The 22450-nt window shown below is 34.5% G+C and overlaps 1 protein-coding gene across 1 annotated transcript in view; it reads left to right on the forward strand.

Annotated features, from left to right (window-relative positions):
- Nucleotides 1-22450, forward strand: part of PDCD10 (programmed cell death 10) — a 41740-nt gene that overhangs the window by 13772 nt on the left and 5518 nt on the right. Inside the window, exons 2-5 of the mRNA XM_041731706.1 lie at nt 4434-4644; nt 13679-13732; nt 18470-18587; nt 19265-19391. Of these exons, the coding sequence (XP_041587640.1) occupies nt 4549-4644; nt 13679-13732; nt 18470-18587; nt 19265-19391 (395 nt within the window). The 5' untranslated portion in view covers nt 4434-4548. The remainder of the gene's footprint in view (nt 1-4433; nt 4645-13678; nt 13733-18469; nt 18588-19264; nt 19392-22450) is intronic.

Here is a 22450-nt window from a genome sequence, read left to right on the forward strand (position 1 = left end):
TTAATTTGTTCATTCAACAATTATTATTTAAATGCTGCGGGCCTTCTACACTGACTAATGTCTCTATGGGGGGGGGAAATATATTTGTAAATGGTGGCATAAATGTGAATTCTGCTTACTGTTAGAATGAATAAACCTCTTTTAGCTAAATGTTCATGAACAGATTGGAGATCCAACCAAAATCAATTAATAAATAAAACTTTCCCTCTTTAAGGAGGGAAATTAAAGGAATTACAAGAATTTAAGATCAGGTGAGAGGGCTTAATTCTTTATTTGACTATGAAGAATAACAAGATAAATACACTTGCCTACAAACGTTTTAAGATAATTTACTTAGGAGCCTTCTTTTCTCCCCATGAACTTCATATTTCAGTACCAGACTTGTTTGTCCACTCCTTATATTTGTGAGTAAATAAATTGAGCTCTAGAATTATATCCTGCCCCGATGGATTAAAATGAGGTGCTCTAAGGAAATTCTGAGCCCTGAGATATAGCTGAGTAAATTTCTCTAAAGGAACAGACTCCTGTTGGTTCTTGGGCAGGGCAGGACAGAAAGAAACTCCTAAGACTGAGTTTGGCTGTGGGATGGTCACGAACTTCTTTTTGTTTTCCCCTCACTAAATAAATGATAATTTAGGTCTTAAGTGCAGGAAGATATGTAAAACTTACTCATCTTGTGTCAGAAATTAGCAGTGCTATTTTGAACATTCAAGGAAATAAAGGGGAAAGTATAAATGAATAGGTTGCCTGTATTCTCTCTGTATGGTATCCCCATTTCACAGAGGGTGTTTTGAAGAAAAATTTGCTTAAAAGTATAACCTTTTGTCATAAGTTATTGACATCTGTAGTTGTGGTTTTTAAAAAAAATTTTGTGATGCTAATTCCTTGGGAAACAAAGCTTACTTTGAAACGAAAACTTTCCCCCAGTGCAACATGTTTGAAATGGGCAACTAAGTAGTTCTTGCCGTGTTGCCACCATACCCACATTAAATTTATTATTATTTATTATTACTTAGCAGTTATAACCATGGCAAGTCATTTTTTGGACTGTGGTTTCTACTGTACTACATGGTAGATGAAGGGACTTTTTAAGGCCTTTCTAGATTTGGGATTTGGGAGTTACTAATCTTCAGTTGGCTCTGCAATGCATGCTCAACACTCATCTCAGAAACCAGCATGACTTGGGTAATGTGCTGCCCAGGGCCTGACCACACCCATGGGGAAAGGAAGAAACCTTCTCAGAGGGACAGGGCCTTAGCCCTTGCTTAGCTCAGTTGACCCTTGCTCTTTAGGTTAACAGGCTCTTTGTTGCTTGGAGTAATTGCAGGTTGTCCATTGAACCATTTCAAAGAAGCATATAGAAGGAATAACAGCCTATTTTAACTTGAACTAAAATTGGCAGAACAATTTAATATTTTAAAAAAGCCTTGTTGAAATTGTTGGTTTTTAATCTCATGTAAACACTAATGAAACTGAGTGGCTGCAATTTGTGAATGTGTGTTCTGAGAAGTTCAGTTGTAAATTGGTTCTTTGGAACATCTTCCATAGGGACAATATTAAAAGGTAGATAAGTGTGGTGTAGGACAGCCACCTATTTAGCTCAGGATATTACTATAATACTTCTTGATGACTAATAATAGTAGCTGATAGTACTGTAAGTTAGTTTTAGAGAGAAGAAGTACATATGTATGTGTCTAGTTTTCCTTAAATTTGAATCATAAATATCTTAAGTGAAACTTTGCTGATGTGAGATGATAATATTGATTCAACACCATTAAAAAAAAAAGAATCAATGTCACTATTTACAAAAGGGAAAAATTAAGTATTTGAACAGGTTTAGTGGGATAGATTGCTAGTGCCAGCAGGAGTTCTGAAAGGGGCTCTAGCCACTTTTACTGATCCCTTCACTTCTGTTTGCCTTTATATATGCAGGGATACATATGTGCTGGACAGAATAAGACAAACATGGTCCAGTTGCGCCCACTTTAGTATTTGACCTCCTTTTTACTGAGATCACCTCTCACCCAGTGTTGCAGGTCCTACAGGTAGTTCTCCCCGCCCCCCCCCCCCCCCCCCCCCCCCAGTATACAGTGATGTTACTCTTTAAGCATTATTTGTGACCTCATCAAGAAATCCAATAATTTTTTAAAAAAATATTGTCCATGCTCGGGAGCAGTAAAACTTTTGACCACCTTCTCTTTGAAACACCTGGTTTCTGTGATGCTTGTTGTCTCCCCCAGTTCTCCTATAGTAGTATAGCATCCTAACTTCTGCCTTGTGAGACTGACAGTTGTTCATTTTCTGGCTTTCCTTTCATAGTATAAACTCCATGAGGTCAGAGACTTTCTTGTTCACTGCTCTGTAGCTAGTCCTAGGCCTAGTTCTGTATAGGTAAAGAAGAATATTTGTTACATGAACAAATGATTTTTTTTTCCCCCTGTTAACCGATGAGATAGTTCTTCAAGTTCTGGTGTTGGTTCTGCTATTTCTCACTTTTTTTTTTTTCCCACTGATACTGATGCCTTCAATTACTGTCTACGCTGAGCATCCATATCCATCATTTTGACTACTATCCCTGAATTTTAGCCCCTCTTTTTTTCCCCAAGTTTAATATGAAAAGGTATTCACAATTTATTTCTAAGGGGAAAAAGTAGATTACCAAATGGCCAATTAAGTAGTTAAATGGAAACAGCAGGATAGCAGTTGATAATTACCTTCTTCCTCTTGCTACTTGCTTGGGCCCACTTAGTCTTTTATGTAACTGTACTAGGTCTCTTAGTTTCCCCTGCCATCGCCATCAGTTTATGTTCCTCCATTCTATCCTTAGCAGTCTAACCAAAGTAATCGGCTTAAATAAGTGATCTGATCAGGTAATAGTTTTCTGTTACCCTATGGAATAAAACTTAGGAATTGGCCTATTTATTTTTATTTCTTTATTTGGTTCTGTGAGGTCAGAGAGCAGCTTTCAGCCCCCAGACGAAAAACTATCCATATTTAGAACTACCAGAAATGGGACTAAACTGTTTGCATACGTGTCGAATTCCCCTTCACTGGTAGATATTATGGAAGGATAGTAAGCAGTTCTCAAATGGGATAGGTTATTAGAGCTTTTTGAAGGTCTACATACTCTGGGCCTTTGATTATATCTTTTAAACTGCTTAGGTCTTCCACATCTGGCCCAGATAAGTTTTAATGATCAGGACCAAATCTTAATCACCCCCCACTGCATCTTGCACAGAGTGGGTGCTTAACACACATTTATTCAGTGAATGGGTATTTTCTTGGGTATAGGTATGCTGAGGTTCTTTGTTTCTACTTCAAACTTAGTTTTTTTTATGTGGAATTATTATTTCTGGATTGAGAATATTAGGATGAAGTCTTGATCCTCTGCATGTGTGTTCTTAGTCAAGTCATCATCTCAGAATTTGCTTTTCCATAAGATTAGAATGGCAGTTAATGTAAGTTACTGTGAGGACTAAAAGTGTTTTATGATCTGAAAATGCTTTATAAATGGTAGAAATTATTCAAAATTGATGGTTTTTAAATACATATACCAATATACATTGTTTAAAATATGGTACGTCACTAATACTACTCTTTCACTTTAGAATTAGGCTCATCTTTTAGCCTACCAAAGCAAATAAAGATAGTGACTTTCTCTTAAAACCCAGAATATTTCCTCAGCTCTTTAAGGCAAAATTTCTTATATTTTTGAACTCTCAGTATTTTAATTCTAAACTAACAGTGTCAATGGATCTCTCTACTTAGTTTTTGTGCCACATTTGGACAAAGATTCAGAAATACCACTGGCAAAATTAAATAACATTTTCCCCTAAATAGACTACATTTGATAGAATTTTCCCAGTTTTAAAATTTTCTTTAAATCTTTGGTGCTTGGCTATGTTTCTGTTGTTATTTTTAGGTGGCAAAATCAGTGAGCTATTAGCAAAAAGATTTTAATCTAACCACCTAAATTCTTTTTTTCTTAATTCTTAATGCAGTTCTCTGTAAATATTAATGCTTTATATATTTCATAGTTCTAGTTTTATGTTACGTATAAATGCTATATAAATGCTATAATTAGACATTTTGTTGATACTTTGTTGTATTAACTTCTTTGATTGTGTTAGAGGGAACTAGATGCGTCATTATTCTATGGTGCTTCAGGGAGCACTCTCAGTTGAAGATGAGTGGGTTCATGAATCACATCTTTGTGAATTAGTACCTAACAAGGGAAAATTAGTATAAGAAAAGGCAGATTCTTGAGTCTGAGGAGGAAAAGAGATGGCTCACTGATCAGGAGTACCTTCACAAGTAAGATACATTTGCAAATCAGCTCTTCATAAGATAAGAACACAGGAAAATAAAGCTATTGGTGTTTGTAGTTTTCCCTTAATATAGTAAATCTCTGTTCTTTCTTCCCTTTTAATCAGATCAGTATATATTTTGTGCCGTATTCTTTTATCACAAAAAAGAGAAGAAATACTGCAGTGAATGAAGATTCCTCTGCATTTTAGCACTGCTTTTTCTACTGTAGTTGGCTTTTGAATGAGGATGACAATGGAAGAGATGAAGAATGAAGCTGAGACCACTTCCATGGTTTCTATGCCCCTCTATGCAGTCATGTATCCTGTGTTTAATGAGGTAAGTGCGTGAACATTTCCTCATGTGATCGATCATCTGCAATTCTTGATGCCTGCCTCATTTATTCGTTTGTTTATTCCTTCATATAACAAATACATAAAGGAATTTCATCTACGTGTTAGGCATTGTGCCAGGACTGGACATAAAACAGTTGAGGGGGTTTGGGGGAGACCTAGATATGTTGCTTCCCATCTGGAGGTTTCACTATAAAAGGAGAGACAGACATTGAACAAAAGAATACAAGTAATTATATAAATGGGAAGTTGTGGTAAGTGCTGTGAAGTCACAGAAGAAAGTGTGTCACCTAAAATAGGTGGGATCTATGTTCTATGTTAGGGGTCAGGACCAGTCTCACTGAAGATGAGACATATATGCTAAGATTGAAAAGAGATAAATAAGGGTTAAACAGTTGGGTTTGGAATGTGTACGTTATAGGTAGCCAGAAGAATGGGTACAAAAATACCCTGATGAATTCTAGTCAGTAGAGACAAAACATTTTACTAATAAATGGAAGATACCTTGCTTTAGTATCTAGAGAAGATGTAGTTGCTTTTTTATTTGAGGAATTTTCTAGGACTTAATACATTTTCAGTTTTTCTTTTTTTAATATTAATATACCAAGGTGTTAGAGAATTAGAGCTGGAAATTCCTTAGAAATAATTTAATCACGCTCCTCCTTTTAAATGGTGAACCAAGTTCCTAATATGTGAAATGATGTTCCTGAAATTACGTAGGGCTAAAATCTAGGATTCTAAATTCAGTGGCTTCAGCCTTAGCCTTTCTGTTTAATTAGGGTTTTTTTTGTTTTTGTTTTGTTTTATTTTGCTATTAATTATAAAGCTATCAACACCATTGTTCTTATTGTTACTGCTGTAACCTGGAAACCCTCACCATTTCCAGTGACGATTCCTTTTTGTAAAGTTAGTTGTATAGGAGTAAGATTCTGTATTTCAAAGCCATTTCTCCCACATTATTATATTTAATAATAATGAATTTGATGCATTTGTGGTCTTAAGTCTTGGGGACAATAGAAAGTGATTCATCTTCTAACTTGGAAATCACAGACCTAGTTGCCATTTCAGACATACATTTTGAAATTTCAAATGCTATCTATCAAATAATGTTATTAGGTTCAGTGACCATAAAAGAATACTCAAAAACAGTAGCTTGGATAGAAGTTATTTCTCTTGCATAAAAAATTGTGGAGGTAAGTGGTCCAGTGTTACTCTTATTATGACTCAGTGTCCTAGTGCCTACTTTCCATTATCAAGGTCACTTTAGCATGTGAGGTGGCTGCTGAATCTCTACTCATCATGTCCTCAGTTGTTTCGAAGACACAAGAAAGTGGAACAGGAGGTGGCATGTTACTTCCAGCTAGTTCAGCTTCCTTCAAGGAAGGAAGTCCTATACAGGACTTCCATTTACATCTCATTGGCAAGAATTTAGTCTTATGATCACACCTAGCTGGAAAGGAGGTTGGGAAATTTAGTTTTGTTACTAAAGAGGAAGCAATAGGAGGCATCTTTTGAAAAACGTGTCCCTGTTATACTGATACTATAGTAGCATTGGAGGCACTCTCTTAGGGCTGGTAATACCCATCGCTGGCAGGTATAGCCAGCCTCCCAGTAATTAATTCCACCATTTCGTTTTAATATGTACCCACTCATTATAAGACTACAGTTATTGTTAGAAGCAAGTGCTTCAGTTCTGTTTAGTAAATATTTACTAAATGTCAGCCATTTATTTGCTGAGTAGTCTGCTAGGGTCTGGAAATGTGGAAAAGAAAAAGGCATTATACCTCTTCTCAAGAACTGTAGAGAACACAGATGTTGAAGCAAATACATTATTTAATTATCCTTATACCTTACCTTGAGGCAGGAAGACAGTCACTCAAGCTATTAAATAATGTACGTTGATGATTAGTATTTTAACATCTCAGGTGCTTCAAGACCATTATGGCAGTTCTACCCAGAGATGCTCCTTCTTGGGTCTGTATAGCTAGCTATCACTATGGGCATTTGGGCCAAGTTATTTGGGGCATTTCTATATTTATCTAGTCTTTACGAGTCTTTACTTAAAGAAAGGACAATTTACATTGCAGAGCTTCTGTTTGATCCTCTAGTTAGTGAAAAGGAGTAAGAGAAGCTTTTTTCCTAACAACTAGAGTGGTCTTTTCTTACATATGGAAAATGGATTTTATATGAATCTTGCCTTTGGAAAATAGTTATATAGGATAGAGATTCTGATAAAATGAACTATTAGGATTAATACTGATATATTTTCTAATTTATTAATGTATAAGACAAATTAATTTGAAAGCAAAAGAAAGGCTATGAATGGGCTGGTAAATCTCTGCCAGAAATAAAGGCAATGATTCTTGACAGATGATACCTAAAAAATATGTGGGTTAATGGGACCAGAATTAGAATGTGTTGCCAAATGTTTCATAGTTGGTTCAAGAATTAATTGTTAAAACTGATTTGAAAATCAAATGGCTAGATATAGCAGACTGAGCTACTATGTCATGTTGTCAGGGTCTAATTCTTGAATTTATGATCTAACATCATGGCAACAAGCATTTTATAAAAAGTTATTTCTGCCATGTTATTTAAAAACAAGTGTGTTCAGAAATAACAGGCTTTTAGGAATAGTGGTAGTAGGTCTCTTTAATAAGGATATGAAATCTGCGGCTTGATTTTGGAATGGAATAAAATGTACTTTCAAATGTGAAGTGCTCAGTTGAAAAGAATAAAAAACTGGCATTGTTCTCTGACATTCCAGTGTATTAATTTAACATCTAAAATGAGACCTCTCTGATCAGTTAAACTATAGTTCAAACATAGATTTTTCTACAGATCTACTAATGGGAAAATTAGAATTTAGTTTGACTCTGTTTTTCTGTGTTATGTGGATTTATTTATTTATTTATTTATTTATTTTTAAATTTTTTATTTATTTATGATAGTCACAGAGAGAGAGAGAGAGAGGCAGAGACACAGGCGGAGGGAGAAGCAGGCTCCATGCACCGGGAGCCTGATGTGGGATTCGATCCCGGGTCTCCAGGATCGCGCCCTGGGCCAAAGGCAGGCGCCAAACTGCTGCGCCACCCAGGGATCCCGTTATGTGGATTTAAAGATAAAATGGTGGTCAAATTAATTTTATAGAAAGTAGTACCAGAGTAGAGATGAATGTTTAACTCTGGAGCTAAATTATGTACTTAATTTTGTCCACAGTGTATTGTAAGAGTTAAAAAAGCTTCTGCATTCTCACCTTAATATTACATCCATAGTATCCACGGTAGTCTGAAAGTCATCTGTTCTAAAAGAACAGATTTTTAGATAGTAGGGCATCCTTACACCTGGGAAATTTTAGTACTGTTACTCCAGTTCACAAGCAAAGTTATATGTGGCATTCTGGGAGTCTGATGCTTGCTAAACTTAATGAAGCTATGCCAAGATAGCTGAGAAAGGAGTAGTCTTCTTAATCAGCTGCTACAGAGTTCAGAGTCCAAGTATATTGCGTGTGTTGTAAATGTACTGTGAAATAGGTCTCCCGGTTACCTTATGGAATAGTGAGTTTATAGAAGCCTCATGACAGATCTTAGATTAGGTACTCATGTGCTGTATTACTTTCTACTGATTCTTTGTGCATGGAGGAGGAGAGAGATAGGGTTCAATTCTTCATTCCAGGAAAAGATATACCATGTATCATCATTTCCTATGACTTTTTAGAGGAATTGTTTTAAGGTGATGTATAATTTCTGAAGAAATAGCTATTGTATTTTGAGATAGAAATAAACAGTTTTGCAACCAAATATGAATTTTAGATCACCAAGGGTTTATATGCTTGTTTATAAATCACACAAAAATGGTATTTCTAAATAAGTAATTAATTCTCTATTCAGAAGCATCCAGCCTAGTTCTTTCTGCCAACTCAGCAGAATATGCAACTCTTAATTTTATCCAATAAGCAAATGAAATCTGGGAATACTTCTCCAACTTCACATACCTAGCTATCCCCCCTTTTTTTTTAATTTAAAAAAATCAAACCCTCAAATTGGAGCATAGTAAAAACACACTTCTCCACAGTAAATGCCTGGGTTTTACCTGAAGTACCACCGTTTAGAGGTGATCACAGTTAATATCTTGCGTAAAAATTGCCACTCTGTCCCTTACTGTAGGCTATGTAATCTTATCTTTCCTTATTTATAAGATGATGCTAAACCATAATATACTTATTTCTCATAACTCTGTGAAATAAATGACTTAATATATTGTAATGCTGAGAATAGTACTAGGAATGTAGTTATTCAAGTCTTTCATGCAATTTTCTGGTAGAACTGTGATCATTCCCTAGAGTTTTGCATTCTTGTAGGCAAAGATTTTATTATTTATTTTAAAAATATTTTATTTATTCATGGGAGACAGAGGCAGAGGGAGAAGCAGGCTCCGTGGGGGAGCCTGAAGTGGGACTAGATCCCAGAACCCCAGGATCACAATCTGAGCCAAAGGCAGACACTTAGCCACTGAGCCACCCAGGGTGCTCCCTCCCAGGCAATTTTAATGAAACATTTTTATAATAGGTGGCTCTGCTTACTTTTTTTTTTTTGCTGGACAACATGGCAACCCCAGAAATGGATTATTTTAGAAACATTTATTACATTTAATATGTATAAAACACATGATTGCATTGGTCTTTTGTGTGGTAGCACAAAAGTTATAGGTAGCCTCTTGAGTCTATGTACTTTTGTTCTAGCTTTTTTTTTTTGACCTGACTCACCTCATTTTCATTTGAGTCTTAGAGATGAACCTTTTATTCTTGTGCCTTTTTTTTTTAAAGAGTTATCTGTTTATTTAAGAGAGAGAGCATGAGCAGGGGGAGAGGCTTCGGAAGAGGAAGAAGCGGACTTCCTGCTGAGTGGGGAGTCCACCACTGGGCTTGATCCCAGGACCCTTAGATCATAACCTGAGCTGAAATCAAGAGTTGGATGATTATTAACTGACTGAGCCACCCAGGTGCTCCTTTTTCTTGTGTCTAAGCCTTGTTTGAATCCTTTAAAAGAATGGGATCGATAGTTTTTGTGTGGCTGGAGAAAGATGTCAGCATGGAAAAATCATGCTTGATTTTGAGGAAGCAAGATTTGTAGATAATTTAGAACCAACCTAATTTTTTTTATATATATATATATTTTTTTTAAAGATTTTATTTATTTATTCATGAGAGAGAGGCAGAGACACAGGCAGAGGGAGAAGCAGGCTCCATGCAGGGAGCCCGACGTGGGACTCGATCCCAGGTCTCCTGGATCAGGCCCTGGGCTGAAGGCGGCGCTAAACCGCTGAGCCACCCGGGCTGCCCCAACCTAATTTTTTTTAAAAAAATATTTTATTTATTTACTTGAGAGAGAGAGAGAGCACAAGCAGGGGGAGGGGCAGAGAAGGAGAAGCAGGCTCCCCATTGAGCAGAGAGCCTGATGCAGGGCATGATCCCAGGACCCTGGGATTGTGATCTGAGCCAAAGGCAAATGCTTAACCCCCTGAGCCACTCAGGTGCCCCACTAACCTAATTTTTTTGACCTTAAAAAAAAAAAAAAGAGGAATACTTAGGATTTAATGCAAGACCTGCAAAACTTGAGCAACCAAAGAATTAAATGGATTTTGTTTTTAAATTACAGGTGTAAGACATGGGCTTGGTAACTAGAGAGTCAAGTGTAGGAATGAACTGATATCTTTGGAGGGACCAATGCAATAAATGCGGTCCCTATGGAATCAATTTATGTGTAAGCATTTGAAATATTTTTATAAACATAGAGTTAAATTTGACAAGTTTGCAGTTAATAGTGCTCTCAAGTTTATCAAGAATAAACTACAGGAGGAGCTCACAAAACTAAGAGTGGGGAGAATGTGAGGTTGGAGTGAGAGCCCCACTGTTAGGTTCATTTCCCTCTAGCTGACTTCAGGAGGCACTTTGCCTTTTTGATAAGATGAGATTAGGTCCTCTTTTCTCTTGTGTTCATTCCCTTTTTTTCCTTTCCCTTTTACTTTTCCTTTACCTTTTACTGGTGACATGGAATTCCTAGATGTCTGAAGCCCAAGGAAAGCCTCTCCTTGTCCAGATATCCCTTAATGCAAGGTGTAATCATATGTTCCCTACTCCTCCTTTGAATTCAGAATCAATTACCACTAAGAAATGATTGCATTGGCTCTTTAAAGATACCCTAGCCAACAACTGTAATCCCAAATGCTAAAAAAATTACTAGGATAATTAGTGGAAGTTTTGGAAACAAAATGGTAATTCTTTTCTGTTCTAAACTTAACACAAAAACATGCCCATGTATGTTACCAACTCTGAAGAAACCCGTAAGTGGGCAAATGGCCAAGGAAGGTGATTTTAAGAGGGTGCATTCTTCAGGGACCAGTTCAGACCTCATTTCCATAAAGACTTCTTTTTCTACTTCAGCTGATAGTGGTCCCATCAGTTTCCATGTAGCTGCTTACTTAAATTGATCTTCTGGGGTTCCAGGACTATAATCTATTTTTTTGTATCTCTCACATTGACTTTTTTTTTTACACATGATTAGAAACACAGGGATTTGTTTAGAACAGAAAAGAATTACCATTTTCTTTTGTTTCCAAAACATCCACTAATTATCCTAGTAATTCAGGTGACTGTGCACAGGTTTTGGAGCCAGATAGATTTGTTATGCATAAATCCTGCCTCTGTGTGTACTAGCTATTGAACATTGGGTAAATTTATGCAAACTGAATTTCTGCCTCAGTAGAATAGAGATGATGATAGCTAGAGATTGTGAGGTTGAGATACTCTATATAAAAATATATAGCAAAATTCATTATACGTGCTAACTAAATGATAACTGTTATTAGGATACTACCAGAAGCTGGTACTGTCAAGAAAGGTAAGATGAACATGATCTTTAATCAAATCATCCATCACAAGTGAAAGATCTAAAAGGGAAGCACTTTTTATTAGGGAAGATAACATATCTTGCTGTCTTAAGTATTACAGGCTACAAATTATAAATAGATTCAAGAACAATTTAGATAAATTATGGATGAGAGATTAAGTTCAAATAAAAACAATAGATATGTGCTGTATGCCTGGTACTCCCTGGGCAATGGGGATATCACATGAGTAATAAAGCCTAGTGGGTTTATTGGCAGACGTGTGGGTATATAATGTATCCCAAAATGACTCCCAGCAGAGTTCTGGTTGAGGTGCTTCACAGCTCACAGATTTGATTTAGTATATGCCTGACCTTTCCCTTTCTTTTCCAAGATACACATATGTAAACTTAATCTAGAAATCTGATGTCTGTCTTGGCTAATTTTATTAGTTCTTTGCTGACTTTTCTGGGCCTCTTTTACTTGCCTTGACCCTTTCACATACCAGCCAGGACAGTACAGAATAAGTTAATAATGCTGATACTTGAAGGTACACATCTGACTCAGACCTTTGACTTGTTGAAAGAGGTCAGAGTGGTGTAAACCCAAATAAGGAAATGGTTCCTATCAGAGTGGAAACATTCATCCTGTCTGTCTGCCTCTCCCTCCCTTACGCAAGATCTTGAGATCAGAAGAGCTGTATTATAATTTTAATCTTAAATAGTATTCGTTACAACTAAATGAATTCTGTGGAAGAAGAAAATTTTTCATTTGTGGCAGCATACTTTAATTTTATAAGCTTATATATTGCTTTTTTGCTGTATTTGTCTACCTGGTCCACTTGTGTCTTCTCTTTTACCTAGTAAGGCAAGGTTAGATTTTACTGGATTTGTAGAAGCCAAGTTTAAAACTGAATTAAATGGTCTATTATTTATTTTTGGAGATAAAGTATTTATGTTGGCACATTTTGTTGCTTTTATGCTTTAAGGTGTATAGTTTGTAAGGAGATAACGTTCTCGGCATTTCTGTCATGTTTAGAAAAAAAATTGGTTTAATAAAGTATAGGCGATTCCTTAGATATGTATATGTGTATATTTGTTGTCTGTAAAGGAAAACTTACATTTATTGCCTCAAGGATTGAAAGGAATATTTATTGCAAGATAGGATATGTTCATAGGCTTTGGTATAAATATTCCACTGGCATAAAAATCCTGTAAAAGTTACATTGTTTTTGAACATTTAATATTGTCCCCAATAAAAAAATATATACATTGAGTTTTATTGAGTTAATTGGCCCAGTCTTTAGGGATTAAAAGAATATGAATTTAACTGAAGGTGGTTACTTTAAGCCTAGCAGTTAACTCTTCAACAAATGGCATTATTTTTATGGAATTGTATGTCTCTTTGGCTTGCTGAAAAGTGAATTCTGTAAAGTGTACAATAAAGATATGTGTCTTTCAAAATTGTAAACCTCACATATTTGATACTAAAAAGCTTTGATATTGAACTTTTGATTTAGTATTTTAGGTAACCTTTTTTTAATCTGGATAAAATAGAGGACAGGTGATCCGCAGTCTTTATTTAGGATCAACTCTTTTGTCAGTACCATTTGCTATTTAATAAAATAGACTAAACTCAGCTTAATCCTTGGCTAAGGGATTGTAAAATAATTTAAAAGGGGTGAGGTAATAAATATAAAAAAATCTTAATAAATGTTTTCTTGTTGTTGGACATTGTCTATTCAATGCATACCCAGTTTGCCCTATATTTGCAACAGAACATTGGGAGTTGATCTTGAACCGTATTTTCAATAATTGAAGTAAATATGTTTATTCTTTCTATGGGGACTTAATTCTATTTTGCATTCTGGATTTATCGTAAATCTACTTTCAAGGTAGTGTGTCTTTTTTTTTCTTTTTTTAATGAAGAACTCATACATCTTTAATTTCCCATGGTTTCTAATGAAAATTTTAGATAACCTGTGTATTTGAATAATTAAGATGATTTAGAATTTGCAAGTATTTTTGTTGATTGAATGATGGATTTATCACTGTTATTATTATATAATGGAATATCAGAAATGTGCTTTTTCTAAGAAAATTGATTCTAATAGTGATTTAAAATTTATATTGCAGCTAGAACGAGTAAACCTGTCTGCAGCTCAGACACTGAGAGCAGCTTTCATTAAGGTGAGGTACAAATAATTTATTATGATGATTAAAATGTATGTTACATATAAATCTGAATACCATGTGATAATTGCCACTTTATTTCCTTTTAGTGAAAACCTCTTCACCTGTCTCACATCTGCTTTAGTGTACTCTGTAAAGCTTAAAACACTTCCCAAAAGTGAATTAAAACAAATGCTGTTTCCTTAGCATTCATCTTTTTGTTACTTTGTGCTTTGAAAACGGACTACTTTGGAATTTTCTCTTTAGGTTTAGAGTATATTTTTGAATTTCTTTTTCTATTATTTGACTTGATAAAAAACTGTTGTAAAAGTATAATTCAAAAAGATGTTTTCCATATTGCTTAATTATAGAACATAACCATTAAACAGTGTTTTTGATGGCAAAACAAGTTCTGTGTGTGGAACAGATTAAGGATACCTTGCAAATACACAGCCAAGTCACTCAGAGTGAACTTTTTCATTGTAGACTTGAACTGTTTGATACACATTGCTGTTGAGGACTTGAAGTATGGCTAGTTCAAATTGAGTTGTACCTCAAGTATTAAATACGCACCAGATTTTGAATACTTAGTATAAGAAAAAGAATGAAGAATAACTCCATAAAATTTATATTAATTACATATTGAAATGATAGTACTTTGGATGTATTCTTAAAATGATTTCATGTGCTTGTTTTTGCTTTTGTAACGTGGCCACTGGAAAATTTACAATTACAACGAATGATATTTGTTGCTTGCGTTATATATCTGTTGGACAGTTCTCTTCTATATACTGGGTGCATTCTTTCGTATAAAACTTCATCGATCCCCCTTCCTTTCCCACTGTATATCAGGGTGCTCCAAACATCAATTTTTATTTATATTGTGTATGTTTGTTTCCATCAATAGCTAAAATAACATATCTCAGGTTAAAAGTATTTTAATGTTTAAATCTAGAATAAATTTATCATCAAGTTTTATTGGATTAAAACTCTAAATCCATCACGTTTGATTTCTTTTTTATTGCAAAGATAGTTTATTGAAACCATTGTTAATTGCTAGCACAGATCACTAGACATCTCTCTTACCTCACCATAAGAATTTACATTGTATGTATTATATTAAACCTGTTTTGATGTGATTAATACTCTAAAATGCAGTGCCAGTGTATACATACATAGTAGCTTCACTAAAATATGTTCTGACACATCTTTGGGTTAATGAAGAGAATGAATGAAGCAATACCAATTTGTTTTTTCTTTTTTTTTCCTTGAGCTTCATTGTGGCTCTGGAATGGCATATTTGGTTATTAAGGAGGCATGATGGAAGCTATTTTAAGCTAACTTGCTGACTATTTTGTTTGTGGCTGAAGAAAGGAAGGAAAGGCGACCTATTGCACAATATAGTATTGATAAGGCAAAAGTCAGTTTTTTAGCTTTCTTGATAGTGAGAACAGAGAGAAATTTCTCCTGTGGATCAGAGGACTCTGAAGTAATAGATGTATTTTCAGTATCATTTCTCAAAGAGGTAAAATAATGAATTTCATTAAGCTTTTTCTCATAAATATCCTTATATATAATCTGATGTTTTAACTTAATGTACAATTTAAAAGCAAACTGTGTTTAAAGTACATGGCTTTAAAAGGCCTTGTTTAACATATGGATAAATTTTATTATCCATGGCACTGATTGTTAACTGGGGAAAGTGGAAGTTATTTTGAGAGGAAAACAAATTAGTTTTGCATTGATTTATTTTTATTATCAGATTTAATTTGTTAAATTTCAAGTGGAATTAAAAGGGTGTGCATTAAAAAGATGAAGATTTTCGTATTTTTAAAACTACAACTTATTTGAAAAAGATTTTAAAAGCCTCACCCAGGGGTGCCTGGGTGGCTGAGGCAGTTAAGCATCTGCCTTTGCTCAGGTCATGATCCTGGGGTCCTAGGATCGAGCTCTGTATCGGGCCCCCTGCTCAGCAAGGAGTCTGCTTCTTCTGTTCCCTCTGCTCCTCCCCACACTAACACTTCCTCTTTCTCAAAAATAAAATAAATAAATAAAAGGCTCACCTTGCCATATATTCCTATATGAATAGGGATAATATACTGAAAATATATATACATATTTCCAGTTCTTTGACCACAAGTGTCATTTATCATGGTTTAGTATTTATTTTTCTTATCATGAAAAAAAGGATAAAAATTATTCCTCAAGAAAAAAATACTAATGAAAATTATCTTTTAAGATATCTATTCTCTTTTGTTCTTTCCCCCTCTGGAAAGTTCTGATAGGTTATGCTGTTGAGAATCACTGAATCACAAGAGTGGACGTTATTGCCTTTGGGGATAGTTTTTTCTTACAGTTGGATTCTTCATAAAAATCGAACTTCCACAGAACTCAGAGTTCTATTCTGAGAGAAAACGTTAAAGTATAGATAGTTTAAAATCTCCAATTTAAGCACAGATCTATTTATTTTGTCAGTCAGAGGAATTGGGTAAATTTAAGACCTTTAAAATGAAAAGTAAGTACTAGGATTTCAGCCAGAAGATACTAAGACGATTGTTCCCAAGCTAGGTGCCGAGGCATCCTGGCACCTCACAGCAAACTCAGATGGGCTCCATGAGTTATTTTCAAAATTTAAAGGAACACAGTGATACTAAACATTTCTTTGACACTATGTGAACTATGCCAGTTTGGTAGTTTACAATTTCGTCAGTGTATTCGATTGGGCTTCTTCCATTATGTCATATCTTTGTGGAGTTGAAATTTTGGCCATTGCTGTGATAAAAAGTAAGTACCACAAGAATATCAGTGTTCAAAAGGAAATCAGGGTGCAAGGTTTAGAAATTGTGCAGTGCCCAACAGGTGAATGCATCTCATTAGTAAGAATCATGGTTTTTTAAGAATGAAATAAAATGTTTTTCTTTTAATTTATGTATTTTTTAAAGACCGCTAAGTTGTTAGGACACAAGTACTTACTAAGTTATTTGAACTTAACTACTTAATACATAACCATTATTAAGGTATTTTTCTTAGCAATAAGAACGTGTAAGCTGAGAAGGTTAGAGACCTCCGTAAGATTTCTGTAATGCTCAGTTTGGGCATTTTGAGGCTCCACTCCAGTTTGGTATTGAAAGCTTTATTCTCAGTCTTTTAGCATGTAATGATTTTGGCAGTTTATTATAACTTAATCAGAGAGAGATGTTTTTCTGCTGGCATATTCTGTAAGCACGTGGAGAGTGCTCTCCTACTTTGTAAGATAATTCATTATATAGGTAATTTAATGCTATTTAGAGAAAGAAGATAAAGCACAGTTATCAAATACTGGCTTATACTGTATGTAATTTTGTGGCAGCTCACCAAATTAATAATGTTGATAACTTTCTTAACCCATGTTTGTACAACTTTTCCCTTAAAGGTAACTCTTGTTTTGTAAAAATGAATTCTTTCTTGAATATATTCATGGAAGGAAAAATCAAAACATGCATAAAGGAAATGGAATTCAGTAGGATACGCTTTATCGTTATTAATCTTTATCAAAGTGATTTCCTTGAATAGCATGTGACAGCAGTTAAATGATCCCAAGATTGAGATAAATGTGAATATTTTCTTTCCCCATTCCATTCCAAAACCTTTCAGTTTTTGATACTTGAAGCCTAATGAGAAACAAGATGTTATCATGGAAAGGGCAATAGGAATGAAAGACAGCTGGATCTGCAGTGATACCAGAATGGAATTGAAAAGGCAGAGGTTAAATGTGCTTGACATATGTGGAAGCAAATAGATGGCTGTCTGCTTAGGATCATAAATTGTGTTTCTATTTGCTGTTTAATATTGGACAAAGATGATAGGAAATCATCAGCATAATGATTAAAATTAGCAGGCATCCTAAAAGAAACAAACTTAGAGTGTCGTTACAAAATTTTTAAAAATAATAAAATGGGAAAGAATTACTGGGAGAAAACCAAAATCTGAAAATTAACTCTGGTAAACTCAGAGCTTTCTATGTTCAGTCTTGAGCTGGCTAGAAGATTTTAGTGCCCTAGTGAGTGTAAGTAACAAAGAACTAATGCAAACTCATCAATGAAACAAGCTCAGGAGGTAGCAAAAGTATTAAATGATGTTCGGTAAATTATTCTTGCTACAGATATTCTTGCTACGAAAGGAAATACTCTTGCCACAGAAATAAAATAGGAAATGAAAATCTTTATGTGGAAAAGTAGTTAAAGGATTAGATAGCTTAAATAAAACCTACAAAAGAAATCCATTTTTTTGTTTGTTTTGCCTTTGTTTTTCCTGACATTCTGTTCATTTAAATACAAAGAATCTGCAAAGGATTGGTAAGATAAGTTATTGCTTGATCCTTAAATTGGAATATTAGCTAATGAAAAAAAGCTTAAAATCCTTAGTGTATTTAAACTCCTGAACAGAGTAATTGATGGATTACTAAAATATATATAATCTGTTATTTCTATTTTTGTTACCAGTTTGATTGCAAGTGAGTGTAGAAGAGAAATAGGAAATGTTAAGTACTTTATGTTCAAATGGCAAATGGGACCATGACTATAATAAGAAGTCACCCATGCATAAGCTCTGACAAAACATAAGTGAATGCCATCATCACACCTACTTTACAAAGATTTCTGCTTTTGTAAGTTGATCACTCTCAGAAGTTCCCAGCAGGTTCTAAACAATTAAGTTTTGGCTTTAAAGTGCTGATTGAGCTTCTGTGTTTTAAAACTAGCTTTCTCTTCTTTATAGGCTGAAAAAGAAAATCCAGGACTCACACAAGACATCATTATGAAAATCTTAGAGAAAAAAAGTGTAGAAGTTAACTTCACAGAGTCCCTTCTTCGAATGGCAGCTGATGATGTAGAAGGTAGTCAGAATCTTGTTTAATTTTCTTACAGTGGTTGAAAAGCACTTCCTCCAAGTCTTTATTTGACGAATGGGCCTTCCGCCCCTCCCGCTTTCCTCTCCATCCTTACTGTTGTTCTTATTACTGTAGTGATAGCAGGAAAAAATCTTTATCAATTACTTTGTGTTTTTGAGATTTCAGAAATGTGCTGAAGATATTCATAGATTATTTGGGTTTTGATATCAGGAATCCATTACATATTCAACATAAAGGTTTTTATTAAGTTCATTTTCTCCACTGACAGATATATGTTGCCATTATATTTGTTATGAGTGTCACTACTTTAAGGTTGCCTGTGAAATACAGCTTCAGAGGCCTGATAAATTTGATTGAGCCTGTCTTATTTGTTTTTTGTTTTTTTTAAGATTTCATGGAATTTGCATTTATTCCAAATTGAAAATGTTTATAGTTTTCATGTTCTTATACTTTACTTGGAGAGAGCCAAAATTATTTCTGAACTAAGTTGAACTTTAACGAATTCTGTTTGTCTTTCCTAGTCATCTGACCTTTCTTTCCCCCTTCTACATCTTTAACCAACACTGGGAATTTGTAGACTCGAATTTGTCAGGGAGTTGCATGATGCTATCTGTCTATCTACTTATTTATATATTTATATATTTAAAAATTTATTTTATCAGAGTATATGATTGAACGACCAGAACCAGAATTCCAGGACCTAAATGAAAAGGCACGAGCACTTAAACAAATTCTCAGTAAGATCCCGGATGAGATCAATGACAGAGTGAGATTCCTGCAGACAATCAAGTAAGCAACTTTTGGCTTTGGTTCTTCTTTATTTCAAAGTGCTTCAAAGGAACCACTCATCCTAGGTGTTTTATTTTGGTATGACATTAATTTTAAATTGAAATATTAATTTGAAATCAAACTTGAAATTTTTAAATGCTGCATTTTGAGTGTTAACTTCTAAGCTGTGGTATTTGGCTTTAGAGTATGATAACATTTTTTAGAATATTAATATAAAAACAGTAAATGAAATGTACATAAATTGGAATGTAGTTTGAACCACAAAAAATAATGCAAAAATGTAAACATCAGATCAAAGTGAATAAAGTTAGATAGATTATAGTATTGGTAACAAAGGACACCAATATTGTTTTTTGTTTCAGAAACGGTAGAAGTCATTAGGATAAGTAATGTATTCTTAGTCTTGAATACTGTTTTTAATTTCGGCAAACTGTAAACCTCCAAATCCTTACTTTTGGGGATGCAGGTTACATAAGACTGAAAATATGCATGGGGTCAGGAGGCTGACTGGTGAGCAGCAGCAAGAAGGGTCATCCTTGAATCCTTGAGTAGTGGTTCTCAAACCAGGGGCACTGTCCTCCAGGATTGAGAGGGTGGGAGAACGAGGGGAAAATAGATAATTTCTAGAGGAGTAGAGTCTCATCATTTTCTTCAGCCTCACTGCAGATAAAACAAAGAAGATTGGGGAATTAGAGTGGCAATATCGGTGCAACCTTTTGGTTAAACCACAGGTAGAAATTGCTGAACAGGAAAGATTCATTAGTACAGGTTTTTTGTTTTTATTTCTTATCTGTCTGTCTGTCTGTCTGTCTGGAAGAGGCTGTGTTGTCATACTTTGTATCTTTAAAGAATGCAAAAAGGCTCACTTGTAAATATTAACATCTCTTGGAAATAGTACTTTTTGTAATTCACATTGCAAGATGCTATTTTAGCTAGTTTGGGCACCTGTTGTGAGTGCTATAGGGGAAAAATATCCCATTTTAGAAAGTAATGCTTTGTGATGGGTACTCAGCCCAGCTATCAAAGAGCGATCCTCTTCTTTTAGGTCTTCTAATTGAGAACCTGAAAGTATGAAAAAGACTTTTCATTGCCTAGCTAAAATTCATGTCACAGAGAACAAATCCTGAGGTAAATATTTTACCTTAATAGGAAGCCTCAGGTTCCTTTAACTATTTGTTTTTCCTTTAACTATTTTTAATATGTGAAAAAGGAACTCAATTCAAGAGAATTGACTGTTTTGGATTTTTATTTTTAGTCTAACATAAAGTAAACATATTTTGCTCATAAAAGGATAAATTGCAAAAAAAAAAAAAAAAAAAAAGGATAAATTGCCAGTGATCTGAAGCACAGTTGCTTAGACAACTTATTTTTAACTTATTTTTAGAGTTTTCAAATAATTTAGTAAGATATTAATTTGTTTTGATGATCATATATTTACAATCTATACTACATTTCTATGAAGATCTGACATTTTAAAAATAATATTTTTATTTTTTGCAAATTTTGCCTCATGTCATTGAAGGAGAGGTTTATGGAATCAATATCATCTTAATGATAGTAGTCACTTGGATTATGTTCTCAGTGCTTTTTTAAGCACTTTACATATATTAATGTATTGTAACACTGCTATAACAGGTGAAGAAATTACGTAACTTTTCCAAGATCAGAGAGCTGGTAAGTTGGTAGATCTGGGTTCAAACCCAGGCAGACACACTCCATGGTCTTCTGCTGCTTCTCAGTCTGAGATTCGTCATGCAGGCCTAACCCAGTGACTGAAAACAGTTTCTGCCATCTAGAAGAGGTGTGATAAAGGATATTTCAATATAGAATGCCAGTAGGTAAGGGAGAGAAGAGTGTTGTGGTTGAACCTGGGGTAGATATGCTAGGCCCAGAGCCTTCATCCTGCTATTTTGACACCATCTTACCCTTCTGGGGAGTCCCCAGTGATCTCTGCTAAACCCGTTGTGGCTTTAGAGAAATAGGTCTGAAAAGCACTGTATTAACAGCCACATTTTAATCATAAGGAAGTTGAGGTCAGGAGCCGAAGAGTCTTGTCCACAGTCATTGACAGAGGCTGAATTGAGAGGTTTGTCTCTCATTTTAGGGGCAGTAGTAATATTTCACTTTTGTTTTCTGGAGCATACTCAGCACAACTACATTTAAGAGTATCGGCAGTTAAAATTAATTTCTTAAGCATTTTAGGAGGTATAACTGGCCATGGAAAGTTTGTTGATAATATATGTGAGACTACAGTTCAACCGTATATAAATTAACATAGATTGGTAAGCTGTAATTATTCGTATCTCTGATATATACTGACACATTTTGATACATACATGGTTGTTGAACAAATTAGTGGATAAAATTGCACCAAAATAAAAAATGGCTTATCCTTTAGGCACATTACTGTGTAGTCACAGTTTTCTTTAAAATATTTTACTTTTTCATACTTAAGGTATCTTCTTCTTTTATTTTAGTTTCAATAAGTATGTGTCAGGTACTTTTATACCAAGTACTATATGTGATTTCATAGGTTATATTAAAGTAGAAAAACGATTCCTGTCAGCTAATAAATATCCAGGTATTTTTGTATATATTAGCAGAGCTAGGTTTGAATTTCTATTCTAAGATTTAGCTGTGAAGATGAGGGTAACAGTTTTAAGAATCGAGGGAAAAGCTATACATAAAGTGCCTCATGCAGAACCCAATATATGCATTCACAGCACATACTAACATTGTGAAATAAGAGGTTTTTTTTTTTTTTTACCCTTTTCTCTGTGGAGTTGATTAGGAAAAATGATCCAGCAAACAAATATGTTAAAAGTGCTTTTGATTAATGAATGTTTCTGTTTGACTACATTTAAGCTTATGCAAATATTTAATAAATTTAATTCATAGGGGTTCTTTTTTTTTAGGTCTGATACATCGTAATGGATGACTAGTAGAGACTTGTGACTTAATAAACCAGAAAGCCATGCGTTTATCTATTTACTCTTTATAATCTGCATTTACATATCCACATGCTAAAATTCACCAGAGTTTGGTTTTCCTGATGGTTT

This window comes from Vulpes lagopus, chromosome 17 (genome assembly GCF_018345385.1).
Source record: "Vulpes lagopus strain Blue_001 chromosome 17, ASM1834538v1, whole genome shotgun sequence".
Lineage (NCBI taxonomy): Eukaryota > Metazoa > Chordata > Mammalia > Carnivora > Canidae > Vulpes > Vulpes lagopus.